Source organism: Sceloporus occidentalis, unplaced genomic scaffold, assembly GCF_023333645.1.
Source record: "Sceloporus occidentalis isolate IW3139 unplaced genomic scaffold, rSceOcc1.0.p SCAF_47, whole genome shotgun sequence".
In the NCBI taxonomy this organism is placed as follows: Eukaryota; Metazoa; Chordata; class Lepidosauria; order Squamata; family Phrynosomatidae; genus Sceloporus; species Sceloporus occidentalis.
Window position 1 is genome coordinate 6,054,840 of NW_028317027.1, and position 19,138 is coordinate 6,073,977.

General features: G+C 37.4%; 1 protein-coding gene across 1 annotated transcript in view; it reads right to left on the reverse strand.

The window, feature by feature from the left end:
• The window catches only part of LOC149289279 (dystrophin-like), an 874,963-nt gene that overhangs the window by 42,530 nt on the left and 813,295 nt on the right, over positions 1-19,138 (reverse strand). The window contains 4 exon segments of the mRNA XM_089490922.1: positions 3,458-3,615; positions 6,795-6,880; positions 8,327-8,528; positions 17,252-17,326. Coding sequence (XP_089347048.1) covers positions 3,458-3,615; positions 6,795-6,880; positions 8,327-8,528; positions 17,252-17,326 — 521 coding nt within the window.

Here is a 19,138-nt window from a genome sequence, read left to right on the forward strand (position 1 = left end):
ATTTAAAGTCACGTGGTAGAAATCCGGTCAAGGGCAGCCTCTGCTTTTTTTTTTTTTGTGGATCATTTTCTCAGCCGCTAATACAATTTCCTAGGTGACCTCCAATTCTAGGAACGAGCAGGCACAGAGGATTTCACTGAAAATAACAATACACTATAAATCATCAGCAGGTCACAATGGGTTTATGAACCTGTTCATTGCCCAACACAAACCTGCATGCTAGTGTCTTGAACTTAAGATCTGTTATTATTTCATTATTAAATTAACTTCCTCTTCTTATGCCTAGTGGATTTTTGCTTGTACAGGGCCTGATCCATCCATCCTTTAATATCTACATCTATGTATGTATTTTGTTTCCTATAAAACACGGTCATTTTTTCTCCTTAGTAGAGCGTGGAAAGATGTGGACCATGACCATCCATAGTGTAAGCCCAGGAAGAACCAGGGTTGCATTACAATAAGATTTACCTACATGTGAAAATATGATAACTGTGAAAATATTCTATAATATATTTTATGTCCATGAATAAGACCATGTAGAATTTTCGTTTTTACCCTATCTACTGAAAGATAGCTGGGTTGTGTAGAAGTTTACAATGATGATTGTAGGACGTACTTATAGTTGGTAAAATATGTTTTTTTTTTATTGGTACAAGGATGCTACTAATACACACTAGACATCCCATTTTTTTTAAAATCACAATCAAATGGTACATAAAGGGTGGTGACCTTATGTACTTATATGGTGGGCACAAAACACAATTATACTACATACTACATTTTTGATATGTCAGAAATCAGTTTTTAGTCGAGATGACAAACTAAGGTAACTTGGTTAAAAAATTACTGAGGAAGTCCAGTACACAGCCCGTGTGTCCAACCAGCCCATGAAGTGCCCACAAGTTAGAAGGTAAATGTCTAGATAAAGCTCAATAGATATGAGGCTGACAAGAAGCATTGGAGGGGTCATACATGATCTCCGTGGTGGTTTTATCAACCTCCTACCAATAGTGCTTGAATCCCACCAAATGTGGAAGAAGGTCCCTTTATTTCCACTGATTAGTACTATGATAGCAACAACAGCAGCAACCATCAATTGGTTTATCGAGTGAATGTCAGACAGCCTCGCAAAGAAGAAGCAAACCTCGGTTTGATCTGCTTTGGGTTTTTCTTTTGTTTGCAATTCAAATGAAGAAATATAAAGCTGGCCATGGAATGCTTGGGTTACGCTAAAGTAACTGTCTCTTACACGGAACAGAGGTTTGCTTTCAGACTTTCATATCCCTGCAGGCAAACACCTAACCAAAGAGCTCTGCAGCCTGTATTTGCTTTTTAAACATTTGTTTGTTCAGGCCGCACAAACCCAGAATAAAATACCGAAGGAGAGCTAGAGCTGTTTGGATGACATTTACAGACCTGTATGGCTAAAGGGGAGGACACATTACCATTCTCTAAGGGCTAACACGGCATGTCAGGGGACCACACAATATGCCAGACAAACAAACTGCAGCTTTAACATTCTTCTGCAGCACACAATACTGCAATCAGCATGTTCCGGATTGTCCTACATTCCCGAAGGAGAACAAAGAGGGGCAATTTTCCAGTTTTTATTATTTATTTCTATAAATAGATTCAAGTGGGGAAAAAAATGGACATGGGAAAAAAGCAATCAATGTTTTTGACAGTTCCTTTCTATTTCATTGTTTCTTTTTGGTCAGCCTGCAGTGTATTATGGATGGCTACTTTCAGGTTTTTTTGGGGGTTTTTTTTTTTTAAGGGAATAAACTGGAAAAATTGAATAAATAAAATCCCAAAATAAGTAAGGTGGCTGGCAGAGTACACTTGCATTTCAAGAACACCACACTGAGATGATTCTTTATGGTAATGCTAATGAAGTCCTCCTTTAATAATTTCCTCCATAGGCTTTAATTCATTTTTATAAATGTTTTTAGATTTCTTAGTTTTAAAACAATTCTGATAACTTTCTTTCTGAATACCTATTTTCCTTCAAATCTATTTCAACTTGAACAGATATTAGATAAAAATAAGGAAAGAAGTAAATTAAGCCTGTTCTGTAGTTGGGCAGAACTTCCATTAATTCTCCATCACAGAATAGGTCTACATTCAAAAGCTGTATCAGAAAGAGAAAAACGTTATCGTGATTGGTCCTAAAGCCTTTGGATGATTAGTGATAAAGTTCTAGGCTACTAGATATCTGCTTGTAGATTAAAGATAAAGAATTCCAGAAAGCCATAGGGAAAACAAAGCAGCTTTTCTTTTAAATCTCTTTAAGAAATACATTTCGAGTCCAGCAACTGATTTATTCAACAAGGCTTCCTCGGCTCACGCCGCTGATCTGCGTTTTACTTCTAGAGGAAAAAGCACTTTCCAAATGTATATATGCAAGCAAACATTTACTCGAAACGACAGCATCTGATGGGCAGAAGGGTTTAGGATGAAGCAATGCTGTTATTACATTTATTACTTCTCACCCAATTGCACTTTAGTAAACCGAAGCATTGTGAGATAAAATAGGTTGCCCTGTGTCGCTGGGAAAAATTGAGTCTGTATTATATTCCCAAGAGGACAAGAGATTTGTTTTGTGGAACACGGCAGCCATGACCCTGGTATGTTTTCAGCTAGGACCTCGTTCCTGCATAATTAGTAGCAAAGTTGGGAACATATTTGGGATTCTAGAGTGCTCGGTCTATGTTCCGGTAGGGGTTCTGTAAGCAGTTCTAAACTAAAAGGAATAGGAATTAAGCATAAGTGCACATATCGATCAAGTGAATTGCCACGCTTGTCAGTGGTGGCATTTACATGATATGATGCATGATGGGTGGCATTTAGGATAAATGAGATTTATCTCAGTGTACCTTTCCATTTTCTTCCTCTTTGGTATCTATCTTCTATAGTGATGCTTCCTAACACTAGCTAAATGCAACAGGCTAAACAAGGTACACATGATGCATTCTTACTAAATAAACACTAGTGACAATAGAAGAAGAATGCTTACGTGGATGATTTTTTTCATTATTTAGTTCAACAAAACAGATCAGAACACAACGCTAGCTGAACGCAAAGTTAAATATCATCTAAATTGGAGTTGGTCCATTTGGGCTTTGTAATCATCATTTCTTTTCTGTTTATATTTGATCATTATATATATATACACATACACACATACACACACACACACACAAAACTGATGCATGGTGGTGTTATTTAACCCTCTACATGTAGCAAGAAATCTAGTGAATATGTCATTGTGAACAGTGCATTCAACTATCACTATGCCAGGGGTGGATACATGTGGATATGTAATTGCAAAATCTGCAGATCATGCAACATGAACATAATGCATACTCATTAAACATAATAATGCTTTTATACTCAAACATGTTTTGTTTTCGATGTAAAAGTTTCAGGAAACCGTCACTGTCATACAAGTACTCACATATTGAAAGCAGCTCCGAACACTGGGTTCGATGTTGCTGCCACCAAAGGATGCCACTTCTCCCAGCTGCCTTGGTATCTGAATGGCATCATGTAGAAGAAGGCCCAGTCTGCGTTGGTCACAGAATCCAGTCGAACTTGCCACCTGCTTGAACAGGTCTAGAAAACAAATGATTTATACTCAGGATAATTATGTATATGTTTGAAGGTTACAATCAGAGTACAGTTTATACCGAGTTGTGTGTTTCCTAACGTGTTAAATGTGTTGGGATTACTCCAAATAATTCAAATGTCTGCTTAAACTACCGTGTTCACGCTACTGAAATTGTAATCTTGTAATAGTGGGTTCCGGTATATCTAAATGCACATTTATACGGCAAAGCTGATATTCAGAAATGTCAGAAAAACGCTGGATATATATATATATATATATATATATATATATATATATATATATATATTTTATACACATATATATATATATATTTTATACACATATATATATATATATTTTATACACATATATATATATATATATATATATATATATATATATATATATATATATATACACATACCATGTACATTTGGGAAAGGGTACAGGACGTGCACAATAGCCAGGGGGGTAATGGATTTCTTAAAATAAACTCCATGGCAGCAGGCATACTTTTAATTGAATTTTCATCAATTACATTAATGCTTAACAGTCCTGGCTGGTAACAACGGGGATTAATAATAGTAGTGGTTTGGTGTCAGATCTGCTGGGTTTGTTGTACACCAATTTGCAATAGTTCCTTGCAGTAGAAAAGAAAGGTTTTAGGATGATTTAAATTCATGAAATAAAAAGTCCCAGCTGCCTTAGGCAAAAAGGAAAAGTTAAAGACGATTCATGTGGTCCATCCGAAAAAAGTAACTACTCACCATTTCAGCTACTAAATATATAATATATATATATACTGTATATTTATAAATAGATATATGCACACATTCATGATATATATGGTATATGCATACACACACGTATACCGATACAGGTTCTGAGCTACATAACAATACCTATATACTAGTATCTGAAAGCTAAATTGCTATTATTCTCTTCCACTGAACATAGGTTAATTATATGTCTCATTGAGATTTAGAACAGTTAGAAAATACCATAACAGGCACTGTATTTTTGTTCCTTTATTTTATTGGACTTTCATTGTGGAAATCAAACTAAAGTACATGGAATCATTTTCTTAAGAGCTGCCACCCTGATTCTCAAACACCACAACGAGTGCACCGCGTGTCACTTATACGACTATCTCATAATGCGAGTCGGACAGGCACCCTGTGATTTTAATCCGAAATGTTCAAAAGCCATTTAAAATCGTGCAGTTAAAGTCAAAGTCAATCTGCCCTCCCCAAAATAAAAGGAAATCATTTTAAAAAGACCTACCGAATTAAGAGCGGAAATTAAACCGAGCTCCGAACTTACAGCACTGTGAGACATTTGATGTACTCTACTCTGTATTTAATGTCACTCAAAGAGCGAGGGGTTACTTTAGGTATAATAAGGTACATTTTAAAACAAAAAGGGAACTTTATGGCCAAGATGAATTACTAAAGGCACCATTGCGCTATAACAAAACACTTTAGATGATGGTCTTTTAATTCCATACATGCCACCCGTAATGCGTGGAACTGGGTAAATTCCTCGGCAACGTTGAACTGTTTCCCTTTGTATTTGATTTTAAATATTTGCGGGTTTTCTGATCTAATTTGCATACCAATATGCGCATACGACAACAAAAAGGTACATAGACCTTCACTAACCAGCGATGAATGAATTTCCATGCGAAGCCTGCTTAAGGTATACATACTGTAGAGATGCTAAAACAGAGCAATATTGCACAATTTCTAGTGTCTTTTTTTTAATTGAAATATTAAGGCTTTTTAAGACTGTATGTAAAGAACAAATCTGGTACAAAATGGTGAAAGTGGAGATATCAACTGGAAAATTCCATACGTTGATATGATGAATGCCCCTAAAGGTCTTTAACCCACATAAATCACTCACTTAACCATTTTTTTTTTTTTTTAAAGGCTGCCACCTTTAAGATATTTCCTTATGTCACCCGCCTACTTAGAGATTATCATTTAGCAGAGTGCCAGACGCTATCACGGACAAAAAATATTAAAACTGCTTCCCTGTTAATGTCACTCTGTCCTCTACCTTATTTAAAAATATGACATTAAGTGTGATCTGCCTTTTTCTTTTACTAAAGCAAGGCTTTTTATTTCCAAGCTACATCTAGGTTTTCCCATATGTGGTCGCACACCTGGAAGACAGTCAGTGCGCCAATAGGTTTTAGATTACATGCAGGTATCTTATTTGAGGGAAACCTCCTCAGATGTCCTCATGGCCACGTACAAACGACCCAAGACAAAAACCACCATATCTTTGGAGAGCAAGCTATTATTTTCATAAAGAAGTGGCAGTCAGTTCTTGTTTGAACTCTTCAGTCTATTTAAGTGTGCTAAACTATTTAATAAGTATGCACTCATGTGCACAAAGTCTTATTTCCCGTAAATCTAAACTGTAGACACAGATAAATTACTGTGCCTTCCGACGGTGCCATTTTATCTCCCTCTAGAGGCCGCGTTCCAAGTTTCCTCCATTAACACCATATAGCTCAGGTGCATTTCTGTCCTTAAGCCTCAGCATGTTTTCAAGTTCAGTACATTTGATTTACAGATTTGTTTACAACTCGGAAATTTGTTTCGGAACTGGAAAAAGGTGTGAAAATGACAGTTATAAATATACGGGTTACTGACATATTTACGATAATAACGTTGTTCACAAAGAAAATTGCGTGCGCTTCCAGTACTTTGCAACACATTCTCAACAGCTCATAGACAACTGGATTTTGAAAGAGGATTCCGAATACAGAAGAATTACAAGCACAAAATTCAATTTTATGGTTTTTACCGATAACTTTTAAAGAAGTCATCTATACAATGTATTATTTGTATTGAATAAACACATGATGCTAATCCATGAAAGATTTCTGATAAAATTATGAATTAAAATGTACTAACAGGAAGTGGCATAAAAATAAATGTAATATCATTTTTAGAATATATAGACATCCTATCTGTAATTCTAATAGATGCCTTGGATAAATAGCACAGATAACGTAATTCCATTAAGCAAACTGTAAGTACTTACAGTCACAGAGTTAAACATGAGTGAAAAAAATAAACAGCATTATCTACATACAAAGTAACTTCTGGTCATTAAGCAAATGTTAATTTTACTGCATTTCTAAATGAAGCATCATTAAAGGAATACATACATCTATACTTATCTTCCAAATGTGCTTTACACAGGGATATAACGCCAGTTTTAAAAGACAACACACGGATCCTTCCCGTTCGACCTCTGTGTAGAAAATGGAGGGAAAATGCCGCTATTAGATGTACTGTTCAGGTACCAATTTTTTTTTTTATTTTTAATATACTTGTATATTCTGTATATCACCCATCATGTTTAAACACACATGGTTAATATTTCTATTTTACATTTATCATATATCTATCTATATATCACTTCAAAATAAAAGGAGGTTACTTAAATTTTGAAATTTCCCCCGGCAGAGCTTTATTCAATTGAAGCTCAAACTAAAAAAAACTGTATGGAAAACTACTTTGTTATTTAATACAAATATTTAAGTTAAAAATATTTACAACTTTTTCTCTAGAGATTCACCCAATCTTCAAGCTAAAAAAAACAAAGGTTTTAAAGATAGCCTTATTTTCATACAAAGCAATGGAATTGTTCTGCTGATTGCCCCATTTTGATTGATGGGGAAATAAGACCACCTTTTCAAGCTTCATCAGAATCAATTTATATACAAACCCCCCGTGGAGATGTTAATGTTAGTGCAGCCTTCTCAATTCTGAATAATCAAGCAATTTCCTGCCACCTCTTTTTTATTATTATTATGTATGCTGCCTACATCAGGGTATAAATTACAGTCCAATTTGGGAGAAAGGAAAGTATTTACTCCAACACAATGTGTAATCATTACGTTTTGCCTTGGTAGATGAGTTGCGATGACCTCATAGACTTCACTATGCATAATGCAGAGCCAATCCTGGTTTGATTCTTCTCCAAGCAAAAGCAACTATTTATTCGCTTACGTACGGTACGCGCAGTCCATGTTAAAGGAGAAATCTGTCAAGGTTTTCCATTAAAAATCTGTGGGCCCAAATATAGTGAACCGACACACTGAAAGTTTTGCTATCCATTATATGGATCAACGCGAATACATGCATGAAGCATGGTTTTATAAAGTTTGTAGGAATTTACTGTTCCAGTAACTCTACTTACCGTACCGCTACAGATAAGATGCTGGAGTACCAGAAAAAGAAACAACCTATTTCCAACTGATCTATAAATCTCCGGCTATGGGAATGGGGGAGTTAGAGATATTGTGCGCACGGTTCAGCAGACATCTCTAATGCTAGAAACCTCTCGGCAGGGTCATACAGGACAAAGATGAATCCTGTCAATTTATTGCAAGCATTTCCTGTAATTCTATTTACTTATGCATTCTTGCTAACCTGTCACAAAATACATGTGGTTTGTAGAGGCTAGTTTATGCAGAGCATATTATCATTTTCAATCCCTACCGGAGGAGGTGGCCGTGTTCAATGTGTGTCTGGGGATCTTATTTGAAGGCCTCTAAAAGCCTTTTAGATTTATGAAATGCTAACTGTGGCCCTGCTGATTCCACTCGCCGGCATTCGCTGCGTAACAAAAGGTGACATTCCATTATTCTAACCCTAGCGAGCAGTACAAAGTAATCAGGACAACAGCACCCACGTGTCATAAACATTCAGCAGCCAGTTGAGGCACATATCCACACAGAGAGGGACGTTCACTAGGTTGTTGTGCTCTTGTTCCAGTCGATCGTAAATGGTGGTCAAGCAGTTAATAATCTGTAGGATGTCCATGAGCTGGTCGTTCTGCTTGAGGTTGTGCTGGTCCAAGGCATCACAGGCTGCAGACAAACCCAGCAAATCCACTAAAAAGAAAAACAAACAAACACAAAGCACATTATTCTATATTCCATGACAAATATTACGCTAAGGAGAGAAGAAGAATATACGCACTATGCCTTGCATTTCCTTCCGGACTTGCATACAAAAAGACTGGTGGAATGGTAATTGTTTACGTAACGTGTTTTGTCCCACAGGTATTAGAAAAAATACAGTTCAAAAACATGCTTTCCAAAGAGGTTAAGGCCTTGTGTGTTGATGTCGTCAATTTCTAAACAGGCATTTTAACCATTCCAATGATGAGAAGGTTGAAAGGAACAAGGGTCCCTGAAGGTTTCATGAACGGTGTTTTTGCAGGTCACCAACATACCTGACAGAACACATTTCTTCAGTTATTTGTACATTCATGGTCAGCCTCCACAAGCATACTGTCTTCTTGGACTGATTATTATATTCTAGTAGTCACACCATCCATCACTACTACATATTTCTTAAAATTTTGCCTATGAATAAGTCTCCTGAGGGATAAATATACGAACTCTCCCTTAAACGGCAATCTACAATGTCAACAGTGACCACATCTTCACAAGCACGTCAATTGAAAGCTTTAGAAAGAACCCTTGAAAAGGAAGAATACAGAGATACGTCACAGCACAACTAATATTCTCTTATACAATTATACAACGTGACGTGACTTTTCATGCGTATAAGATGCACCAACTAACAAATGGCCGTAAGCTATTTAAATATATTTCAGCAATCTTTGTACTTAGTCATTTTAATGGGGCGCGTTCTTTAGAAAATTTACTTTCTACAATTTGTAATACTACATTTTAAAGTTATACAAATCTGAAAACGAACCTGATTTACTGAAACCTAACAAGAAAGAGTATTCCTATTAAAGTAATATTTAAGACAGGAAAGATGATTTTCAAACATTCAAGGCAGTTTGGCAGTCATCGTTTACTTTTTATTTGATGAACGCAGGGCAATTATAGAAAGGTTGACTTGGGTTAAACTGTGGGTTTCTTCCTCTTCCCACAAAATGAACCCATAGGATACTGGCGCTTTATTATACCGCTATGAACTATTGAAGCAAGGCTGGTCTCACGAGGCTGTAAATCTGTAATATCGCCAATTATCTTACTACCCAGTGATGTAGGAGAAAAAAGAAAAACACCACTGTATCTGTGCATGCACATCAAGCCAACAATAAAGGGATGCACGGTCAGGATACAGACTTAGATTATTTTTAGTATCCCATAAAAAAAAAATGCTGCAGTGTAGTGACCGTAGCATCTATAAATACAACCGGAATCCATATAATTTCACCCATGCTTACAAAGATGGAAACCTTAAGAAGATCCAGTTGCATCATTATAGTATTATATGAAGTGGTCCCATTAAACCACTTACCATATGTCAAGCATGTAATCATAAATGTTCTGTGCACAAGGGGGACACACGGCTGGTAAGCAGATGATATTTTCGTTCCTTGAGAAATCTGCAGTGTTTTAATGAGTGCGGAATCATTAATGATGGCGATAACCTGCGCATTAGCTACAGTCATTAGTCACTGCCACAGCAATCAAGCACCAGCACGGATTTTTTTTTATTTTTTAATTGAGAAAATATGAGCTTTGCCGCCATCTAAATCAATAAGGCAAATAAATACACGATGCTTTGCATTATGTTCATTACTCCATTGGCACGGAAAGCGTTAATACCCCCACTAGCCATTTTAGAGCATAAAACAGCACGGTGCCAAACCACTGGAAATGACCTAGCTTCAAGGTTAGGGACAATATAGCAGCATAATTAATAAAATACATCCAGAAAGAGCAACCACACACTGGACAGTGCAAAGCAATCTCGTAACCTTCTTTGGTGGCAGAGATACCTATTATTTCTAGCTATTATTTTCTACATCCTGTGCGGTGGATGAATAGCGAAATCAGCCAATATAATTGCCGACGTAAAAAAATTATCTAAGATTAGAATTAAATGGAAAACCACATTTCACTCAAATTCTACCTGTCGTTTTGGAATACTAAGAAATCAAAATATATCATTGTGTGCATCGAACTCTGTGATGCATCATAGAACATTGACGCGTGGACCAGAGAGGTAGCGCTACAGTACAGCAGCTACATAGGGTCCACTCAGACGATGTGAAAGGCGAGACACATGCTGCATCGCTTAGGTTATGTATAATTATTCTTTTCATCACTTGTTTCAGACATGGGCCCTTAGATGTACAATATTTACTTAAAGGCCCCTTAAAAATCTAGAACCATCCCTACCTACCAACAGCTTAACCCAATGGTGTAGTTTATATCTCAACTAGACATCACAGACTATAAAACTTACATTTGTAACAGGATAACTTTTCATTTACATATTCCATACTCTCATATCTTAAATGAATGAGAGACCGTTAATAAATTATGGTTTTAATACTCTATACCGAATAGAACATTCTTTCTATACAATATGCTGGTAAGCTCATGATCAAATGTACAGATTTGAAAAATAAACTATTTCTTCCATGTATGTGGACAAAACAGTTGCTATATCAGTGTCCTTCAGAGGAATATCAGAGTAGTCCTCCTTATCTGAAACCTGTGTCGCCAGTATCAGCCTCTGATAAGATACTTGTGCTGTTCCCATCATACAGAGACAACAAACCACCAGATGTAGAGAAATGGCAGATCTAGGGTACTGAAGCTCACCGGAAAAGAGAGGTTCGTAGCTGGATAACCTTATAACATGCCTTCTGGCAGTAGACCACAAACTCGCTTGGTTTACTATGTCCAATATAATACAACAACAAGACATTATGTCTGTAACATGGATGAACAATGACATACCTTCTAAAATAATTTTATAAAAATAAAATTAGAGTGAGGCAGGATCTAGTATCCGCAACAGACCAATGGAATGTTTATCACAAATCCACACTGCATTTTAAAGGAAGGAAGGTTATGTACAAAGAGCAATTCTGGTGAAAAAAGATGAAAGTTGCACAATCAACTATCCTATTGGTTGCCATGGGAACTGCACCACATTTAACTCTCGAAATCATTCAAGTGGTTGTTTAATTTCCTTCCAAAGTTTGTTAATTTTAAAATAATGTAGTCTCCTGCAAAACAAAATCTTCCATTTCATTTAAGATATTATAGGTCGACGACCAAAAACCAACTTCAAAGTTTAATATCATGTTTCTCTAATTGGATTCTGGAAAAAAAATACTGGTTCAGAGAGCCCCTGTGAATAAAAAAAGGTTTCTAGCTTATTATAAACCTTGAGGAAAAGGGCTAATTTGGAAGACTGGGAGGCATCGTCTCTCAATTTGCTGACAAATAAAACCTCAACCATGCTTAGATGCACGTCTTGTCCGACATCAGCAAATCAAGGAATGGCTTGTTTATCAGCAACATTCCCCATGGGTTACAGAGAAACACTTCTGTCTAACACCAATTTATTAACCAGATTGGAATTGCTGCGCTGTCTTCGGAACACCTTTAATTCGACGCTTTCGGCTAAATGCTCGGCTCCTCGGGGACTCAGGATCAATGGTAATTAAGTGAACCCCGCAAGCTTTTGGGTGGCAGTTCAATTATCAGGACGGCTGCTGACAAACTTTTCACGCTACCAGATAGCAACGTCCTAAAAGCAGTTAGTGGAACACTTTATTACAAACCATCTGTCGAGAGTTTACAAGACAAAATGCACGGGAGTGATCACCATGGAACACTACACATCCTTAAGCCTGTACGGCGTGAATGAAGAAAAATACAACGGGAAGCATTATGGAAAGTAGTGAACGTGTGAATATTTAACACGATTAGAAAAGAATTACAAATTAGCAGGCTAGGTGAGGTTGTCTCTCATCAAACAAAAGGAACCGCCATCTAGGGGTAAAATAAAACCTTCCTTTACTCCATTTTTTATGTCGACCTTCCTGTTTTTCCTGTACCTCCCTTGCAAATGCATGAAGGTAATTCAGCGGCATAAAAAAATGGGACCACAGATGGGGTGTTGTGCTGCAGCCGTAGCGTAGCAGCTTCTCCTAAAATTAAATGGTATTTATTCCAGGTTGAAGAATCTACGTTATAGTACTGTATTTTGCGTTCCTTGATGAGGCTGCATGGGACAATGGAGGGTCCATTTAAGCCTTCCTTGTGTAACGCCATCTTTTTACTTGGAAACATAAAACGTAGTAGCAGGAACATTAAATAAATGCATCTAGGTGTGTTGTAAATGCCTGTGATATGCTTCCAATATCACGTTTATTTTATTGGCCTCCGTTTTAATACTGCCATAAGGTATGAAACAGAAAGCTGTGCATTTGCTGCTACTTCATGCTGACTTATCTATGCACAAGGCTTTCATCGGACCCGTCTACCAGAACAACATAACCAGTACTGGGAGCTGTCAGATCAGTGGGTGGAACCAGAGATCTCAAAAAGCCCCAGGCTTGAGATCTTTCTTCAACTGCACATGATGCTACTAAAAATAACATTTAAAAAAAACCTTGAAAAATTATACCTTACCTATTTAGAAGCCCAACCAGTTTACAAGACACAATATATTTGTATATATCACACATACATATATTAATATAACTAGTATTGATATTGCTCTTTTCCCCATGCGAGACTCAGAGCTTTTAGCACACAACCTCGGAATTTACCAAATCAGCAGCTGAACAATAGAGGTTATTTTTACCCAATTAGATGTACTTATACCATATATATATATTAAATATATAAAGCATAAGGACAAAGGTATTGGGACACCTGACCATTACACCAACAGGGACTTTTATGACATTCTAAAACACATAGACATTAATAAGTAGTTGGTCCCCCCTTTTCAGCTATAACAGCTTCCACTCGCCTGTGAAGGATTTCCATAAGATTTTGCAGTGTTTCTGTGGGAATTTTTGCCCATTCATCCAGTAGAGCTTTTGTGAGGTCAGACACTGAAGTTGGACAAGACGGCCTGGCTCGCAATCTTTGTCCCAGTTCATCCCAAAGGTGTTTTTATGGGGTTGAGGTCAGGGTTCTGTGCGGGCCAGTCAAGTTCTTGCCACACCAAACACATCCAACCATGTCTTGATGGATCTTAATCTGTGCACTGGGGACAGTGATGGTAGAATAGAAAAGAGCCTTCCCCAAATTTGGAAGCATAACATTGTCCAAGATGTCTTTGGTATGCTGGAGATTACTTCCAGGGAAGGGTAGCCCAACCCCTGAAAAACAATCCCATACCATTATCCCTCCTCCACCAAACATTAGACACAATGCAGTCAGGTAGCTAATGTTCTCCTGGCATCCGCCAAACCCAGACTCGCCCAACAGGCTGCCAAACAGAGAATCTTGATTTGTCACTCCACAGAACACATTTCTGCTGTTTCAGAGTCCAGTGGCGGCGTGCTTTACACTGCTCCATCTGATGCTTGGCGTTGTACTTGGTGATGCGAGGCTTGCATACAGCTGCTTGACAAAGGAAACCCATTCCATGAAGCTCTGCACAGTTTTTGTGCCGATATTAATGCCAGTGAAAGTTTGGAGCTCTTCGGCTATGGAATCAGCAGAGTGTTGGTGATTTTTACACACCATGCACCACAGGGCTCGGTGACCCCACTCTGTGACGTGACTGAGTTGCTACAGTTCCTAAACTCTTCCACTTTCCAATAATACCACTTACAGTTGACCGTGAAATATTTAGTAGGGAAGGAATTTCATGAACTGATGCCTCAATTCACTGAGCTCTTTAGAACGACCCAAATTGTTTTGATTGATTGAAACACCTGAATTCAATAATTAGGTGTGCCCCAATAGTTTTGTCCACATAGCGTGTGTGTGTGTGTATATATATATATATATATATATATATATATATATATATATATATATATATATATATATACATACATACACATACATAGATAAATACATACATACATACATACACCCACACAAACAGTGCATAAACCTGCTTATTGATCTGTTAGGATATATCTCATACACTAATATAATTTATGTGCAGCATTAAAAAAACCTACCGGTGAAGGTGAAGCAGATTATTTAGCAGGTTATAGCTCCAGGCCTACAAGCGACTCGTGATATACGACGTCCACCGTTATATTACCAGGCTTCACCTTTCCTATGAATTTCTATTCTACAAGGATAGAGGAGGCGACTTGTTACTTACTTCATACCAAATGACCCAGGACCACCTCTCTGTGAGTCTGGTAACATCCAGGGCTCCCAAATCGAAGACACTGCATGGCAGTAAAGGCTATTTTTATGAGCGTGTCACTTATCAAAGCTATCTCCATCTGTTCTGCTATACATGCTAATACAGAGAAATACAAGCAGAGCGGAAAATAGCAAAGACGACCTGATTTTCGCACGTACGTACATACTGGTTTTTTAAAAGCATCTGTACAATGGTCTGTTAGAATAACAATACTTTTTTTCTTTTACAAGTATGGGAAATAACAATGGTTGATGTTAAATCCCCACATACTTTACATTGAGTTCCTTTGTAAAGCCAGCATGCTTCTGTTCATACTTGCCCTTCTGAGCCCTAACTTCACGTGCATTAGAAAGATCTCCTTGATAAACACAGCCTCATAAATTCAAGGGATTCCATAATTACGATGATGTATATGCACTTTAAATAGAGGACAAATCCTTTGGCAACCATACACATCCTGCATTCATCAAGACAAGCTACAGCTCATCCAACAGCCAAGACCACCACTAAATGACAAACTTGGCATGCAATGCGGTGTATGACCAGCATATCCTAGGAACTTCTCTTATCCAAGAAAGTTAAAGGGAAAGTCCCATGGAAAAACTAAAGTTTTTCTCTGAACAAAACAATTATGTATATAAGCGGTTCCTACTCCGTAGTTTGGATAAACCTAATTTGTCTGGCTTTAAATGCTCAAACATCATACTGAGGCGATTCTATATGGCAATGCTAATGACTATAACTACACAAAGAAAGAATAACGGCCGTGGTCACGTAGAATTATTTCTGAAAGTGGATTTAGTAGAAGTTTTAGGATATCACGTAACTAGTTATGGGTTTCTCATAGACTTTTATTAGGCAGAGTGTCCCTCTGGGTGATAAAGACATTCTATGGTTTACCATAAGGCAGCAATATATGGCTTTTATGTCCACGGAATACCAAACTTTTTAGAAAAGCACACCAATAATATATTATTGAAAAACTATGGTGAGTTTTCCTTTAATAGCAGGGCTGCACAATTCTTCCTTGATCCCAAAATGAAATGTTAGCCAGGTTTTAACCATGTCAAACAAAAAAAAATGTATGCATTCCTATTATTCTAGCATTTTGGCAAAAGTAAAGAAAAATATTTACTTATGCTGGCAACTTAGATTTCTAAATTGTCAAAGCATAAGGAGACAATAAATAACAAAATACAAATGAGTTAATAAATGGTGCCAAACACACAAGTAGTTTGGCTAATGCCACTAGCATTTCTTGCAGAATGAACAAGTGAAGAACTGCTGGGAGATAACATTTTACTCAACTATTCTCTACAACTAAACAGGAGTATTCAAGCCATATCTGAGTAAGGATTCTAATCCGACTGATCACACTACTTGGTAATTGTACATGACTACCAAGCTCATCACACATCAACTCCTCACCAGTACATTGCTTTTACTTTGTAGAGCACTAGTGGATTCTGTGGCGCTATTACAGTGAAAATCAACAATATTAAAATTGACAATAACATGTAAGACGTTTGGACCACTCTCGCGGTCTTACACCCCATTATAAATTAGATAAAAATATTTCTTCATCTAAACAGTACATTCCTATCTAGTTATTACCATCAATTACTATCCTTTTAAGAATGCCCCACACTAGCTTGTTGACCTTTTAAATATATACTAATTGTAAATCTAAAACATTATTACGCTTAAAGTTCAGAAAGCTCTGAATAATGAAACCAAATGATTTTGCCAGCAGAAGGTAACATCTTCCCATGTTCTAAACAGAGATAAGAGTGAGCTACAACATTTCACAAAATGTAGCAGCTGCTAAAAGAGTTTGCGGATGAAGAACATTTTCTCACAGTGAAACAAGAGGTGTTTGGGACAAAGTATTCAAAGGAACCCAGTGTGCAAATATTAAACTAATCAGGGTTGCTTGCATCCTAAGTGAACTAGGTTTCTGTGTGTACTTGCTAGCTAACTTGGGTGGGGGGCGTGGGGGACTACCTAATCGTCATAACCAGATGGGAAACCAATTTATTGCGTAACTACATGGTGTCATGTTCTTCACCCCTAAGCCAGCAGATCACTTTATTGTATCTCTTGCATCTTTAAGATAAATGCTTTTATTTGAACCAGTAAATACAAATAATGCTTTGATGATTCACCAAGATCCTCCCTTCCTTGGATAGAAGCAAAACACAGAAAGCATTATACCGATAGACCATTATCAGATCATTTAGGTGCAACACAAAGTTCAACTCCCAAATGATAATGTCAGCTTCATTTAACGAGCTGAAAATATAATCAGGAATCTAAAGATCATTAACCAGCTGCTATGTTGCAGTGAGTAATTTATTTATAAGCCACTAACACAACTATTTTTCCCCATATTCTTTGCTTCGAAGCGAATATAAGCGAGTGTGTGGAAAGGAGGGTTAGAATAACGGTGGACTTGTGGTGACAGGTGAAGAGCACTCACAGCATAAGGCCTTCTGTAGTCTCCTTAACTTCATGGCGGTTCTGTAAGCCGAGAATCTGACATTGTTCAGGTCAGCTGAGGAGGGAAAAGAAAAAAAAAAAGTTACTTGAGTGGAAGGTACAATTCATATCTAGATCATCAAGCAATAAGAATGCAGAGAGAAGATGTGTTAATCTATTAGTTGTCTTTTTTTTTCTTTTAAATCAACAGACACTTTACTCACGCAAAACAATATGTTATACATGTCACGGGGTCATGATATTTACAAGCTTCTTTACAATAATCATTTTAGAGCAATTGTCGGTTTGGGCCACAAAGGGCTGTGAATTCTTCCATAACTGCATAAAAGGAAGAAAAATGGCTGTGGTCACAACACATTTGTGGAAAGTCCTTTCTGAATTCCATTTAGAATTATTTCTGAAAAAGTGGATTTAGTTTTAGGATATCGTGTAACTAGTTATGGGTAACTGCTAGCAAGGAAAATATGCTAAATTAGGAATAGTCTTAATGAACTTCCTGTTTATATGGAACCAGATTTTACTCAGATTGTCTAGAACAGGAAGTAGACATTACATCATTTTCTCCTGGGGCAGTGGGAGGCCGTGCAGTTATCACCCAGTCTACAATAGAACAAGTCTGCAGTGCCAACACCAAGCACTTGGTACAACACTGAAAAGGGCCCTGTATTCAACAATGTCAGCCAATTTCATGCCATCTAATTTCACAAGATAGCCTCGTATAAATGGTAAAAAGTGAACAAAAATACTACAATCCTAGCATAGAATACACACAAAATTGTAGACGGACTAAAAATGAGAGAAGGCTGCTACCGTAGGCCCTGTGGATCTGTGTAACCATGTCAAAAGAACGAGGTAGGGAATTCCAGAGGCGGTGTACAGCACGGGTGAAATCCTGAATACGGGAGAAGAGGTAACGACAGTAGAAGAAGAGAGACGCAAGTCATGAGAGGAACGAAGAGGGTGGTTAGGGGTGTATATTGATAGTAGGGTAGAGAAAAACAGGGTACGAATTTGTTAAGGGCTGTATAGGTCAGGCTCAGCAGCAGATGAGGAACGGTGGGAAAAGGATGATAAATCTAGCTGCAGTGTTAAGGATCGATTGGAGTGGTGAAAGGTGGGAGACCAGTAAGTAGGGAGTTGCAATAATCCAGAAGGGATATCACAAGGAAGTGGATTTGTATTTTGTGTTGATTCTTGTGTGAGGAATGGGAGAATTTAGAAGATGATGTTTTTTGGGTGAAGGTGGCAATTGATGTGAGGCACTGGATGCGAGGGATGAAGGAGAGAGCAGCGAAGTTGGTCTGTTGGTAGGATAGTGGAGTTGTCAACAGTAAGCGATATGGCAGGAATCGTGGACAGAGTGGTTGGCGGGATTACCATAAACTCAGTCTTTGAGATGATAAGCTTCAACTCCAGAAAGACAGTCTGTGAGGCGAGTTAGAAAAGATTTTTAGCTGTTCTTTTTAAAGGTTTGGAGGGCATTGGGTTGGATAATAAATTAAACTTTGCATAACTAAAATAAACATTAATAACAAATAGTTTGATGCAATGGAAATGCAAATATCATTGACCTATGAAATGACTTTGATTTGGTGGGACCAGACATTTAAGATTCAAACCCATTTAAAAACTAATTGAGCGTGTTTCTAAACAGCTTTCACTGACTGCAACAGGAACGTTCTTGAGATAACTTGAGCTGCCCCTTCTGAGAATATGAAATTGATTTTTAGGCTTGTTCTTGGATGGTAAATCAGACAACAATAAATCTCGCTTATATCAACACCGCTTACTGATAATGTATGTAAATCAAATACATTTACCTAATATGATTTGAAGACAGATTAATAGAACAAATTTCAATGTCCTA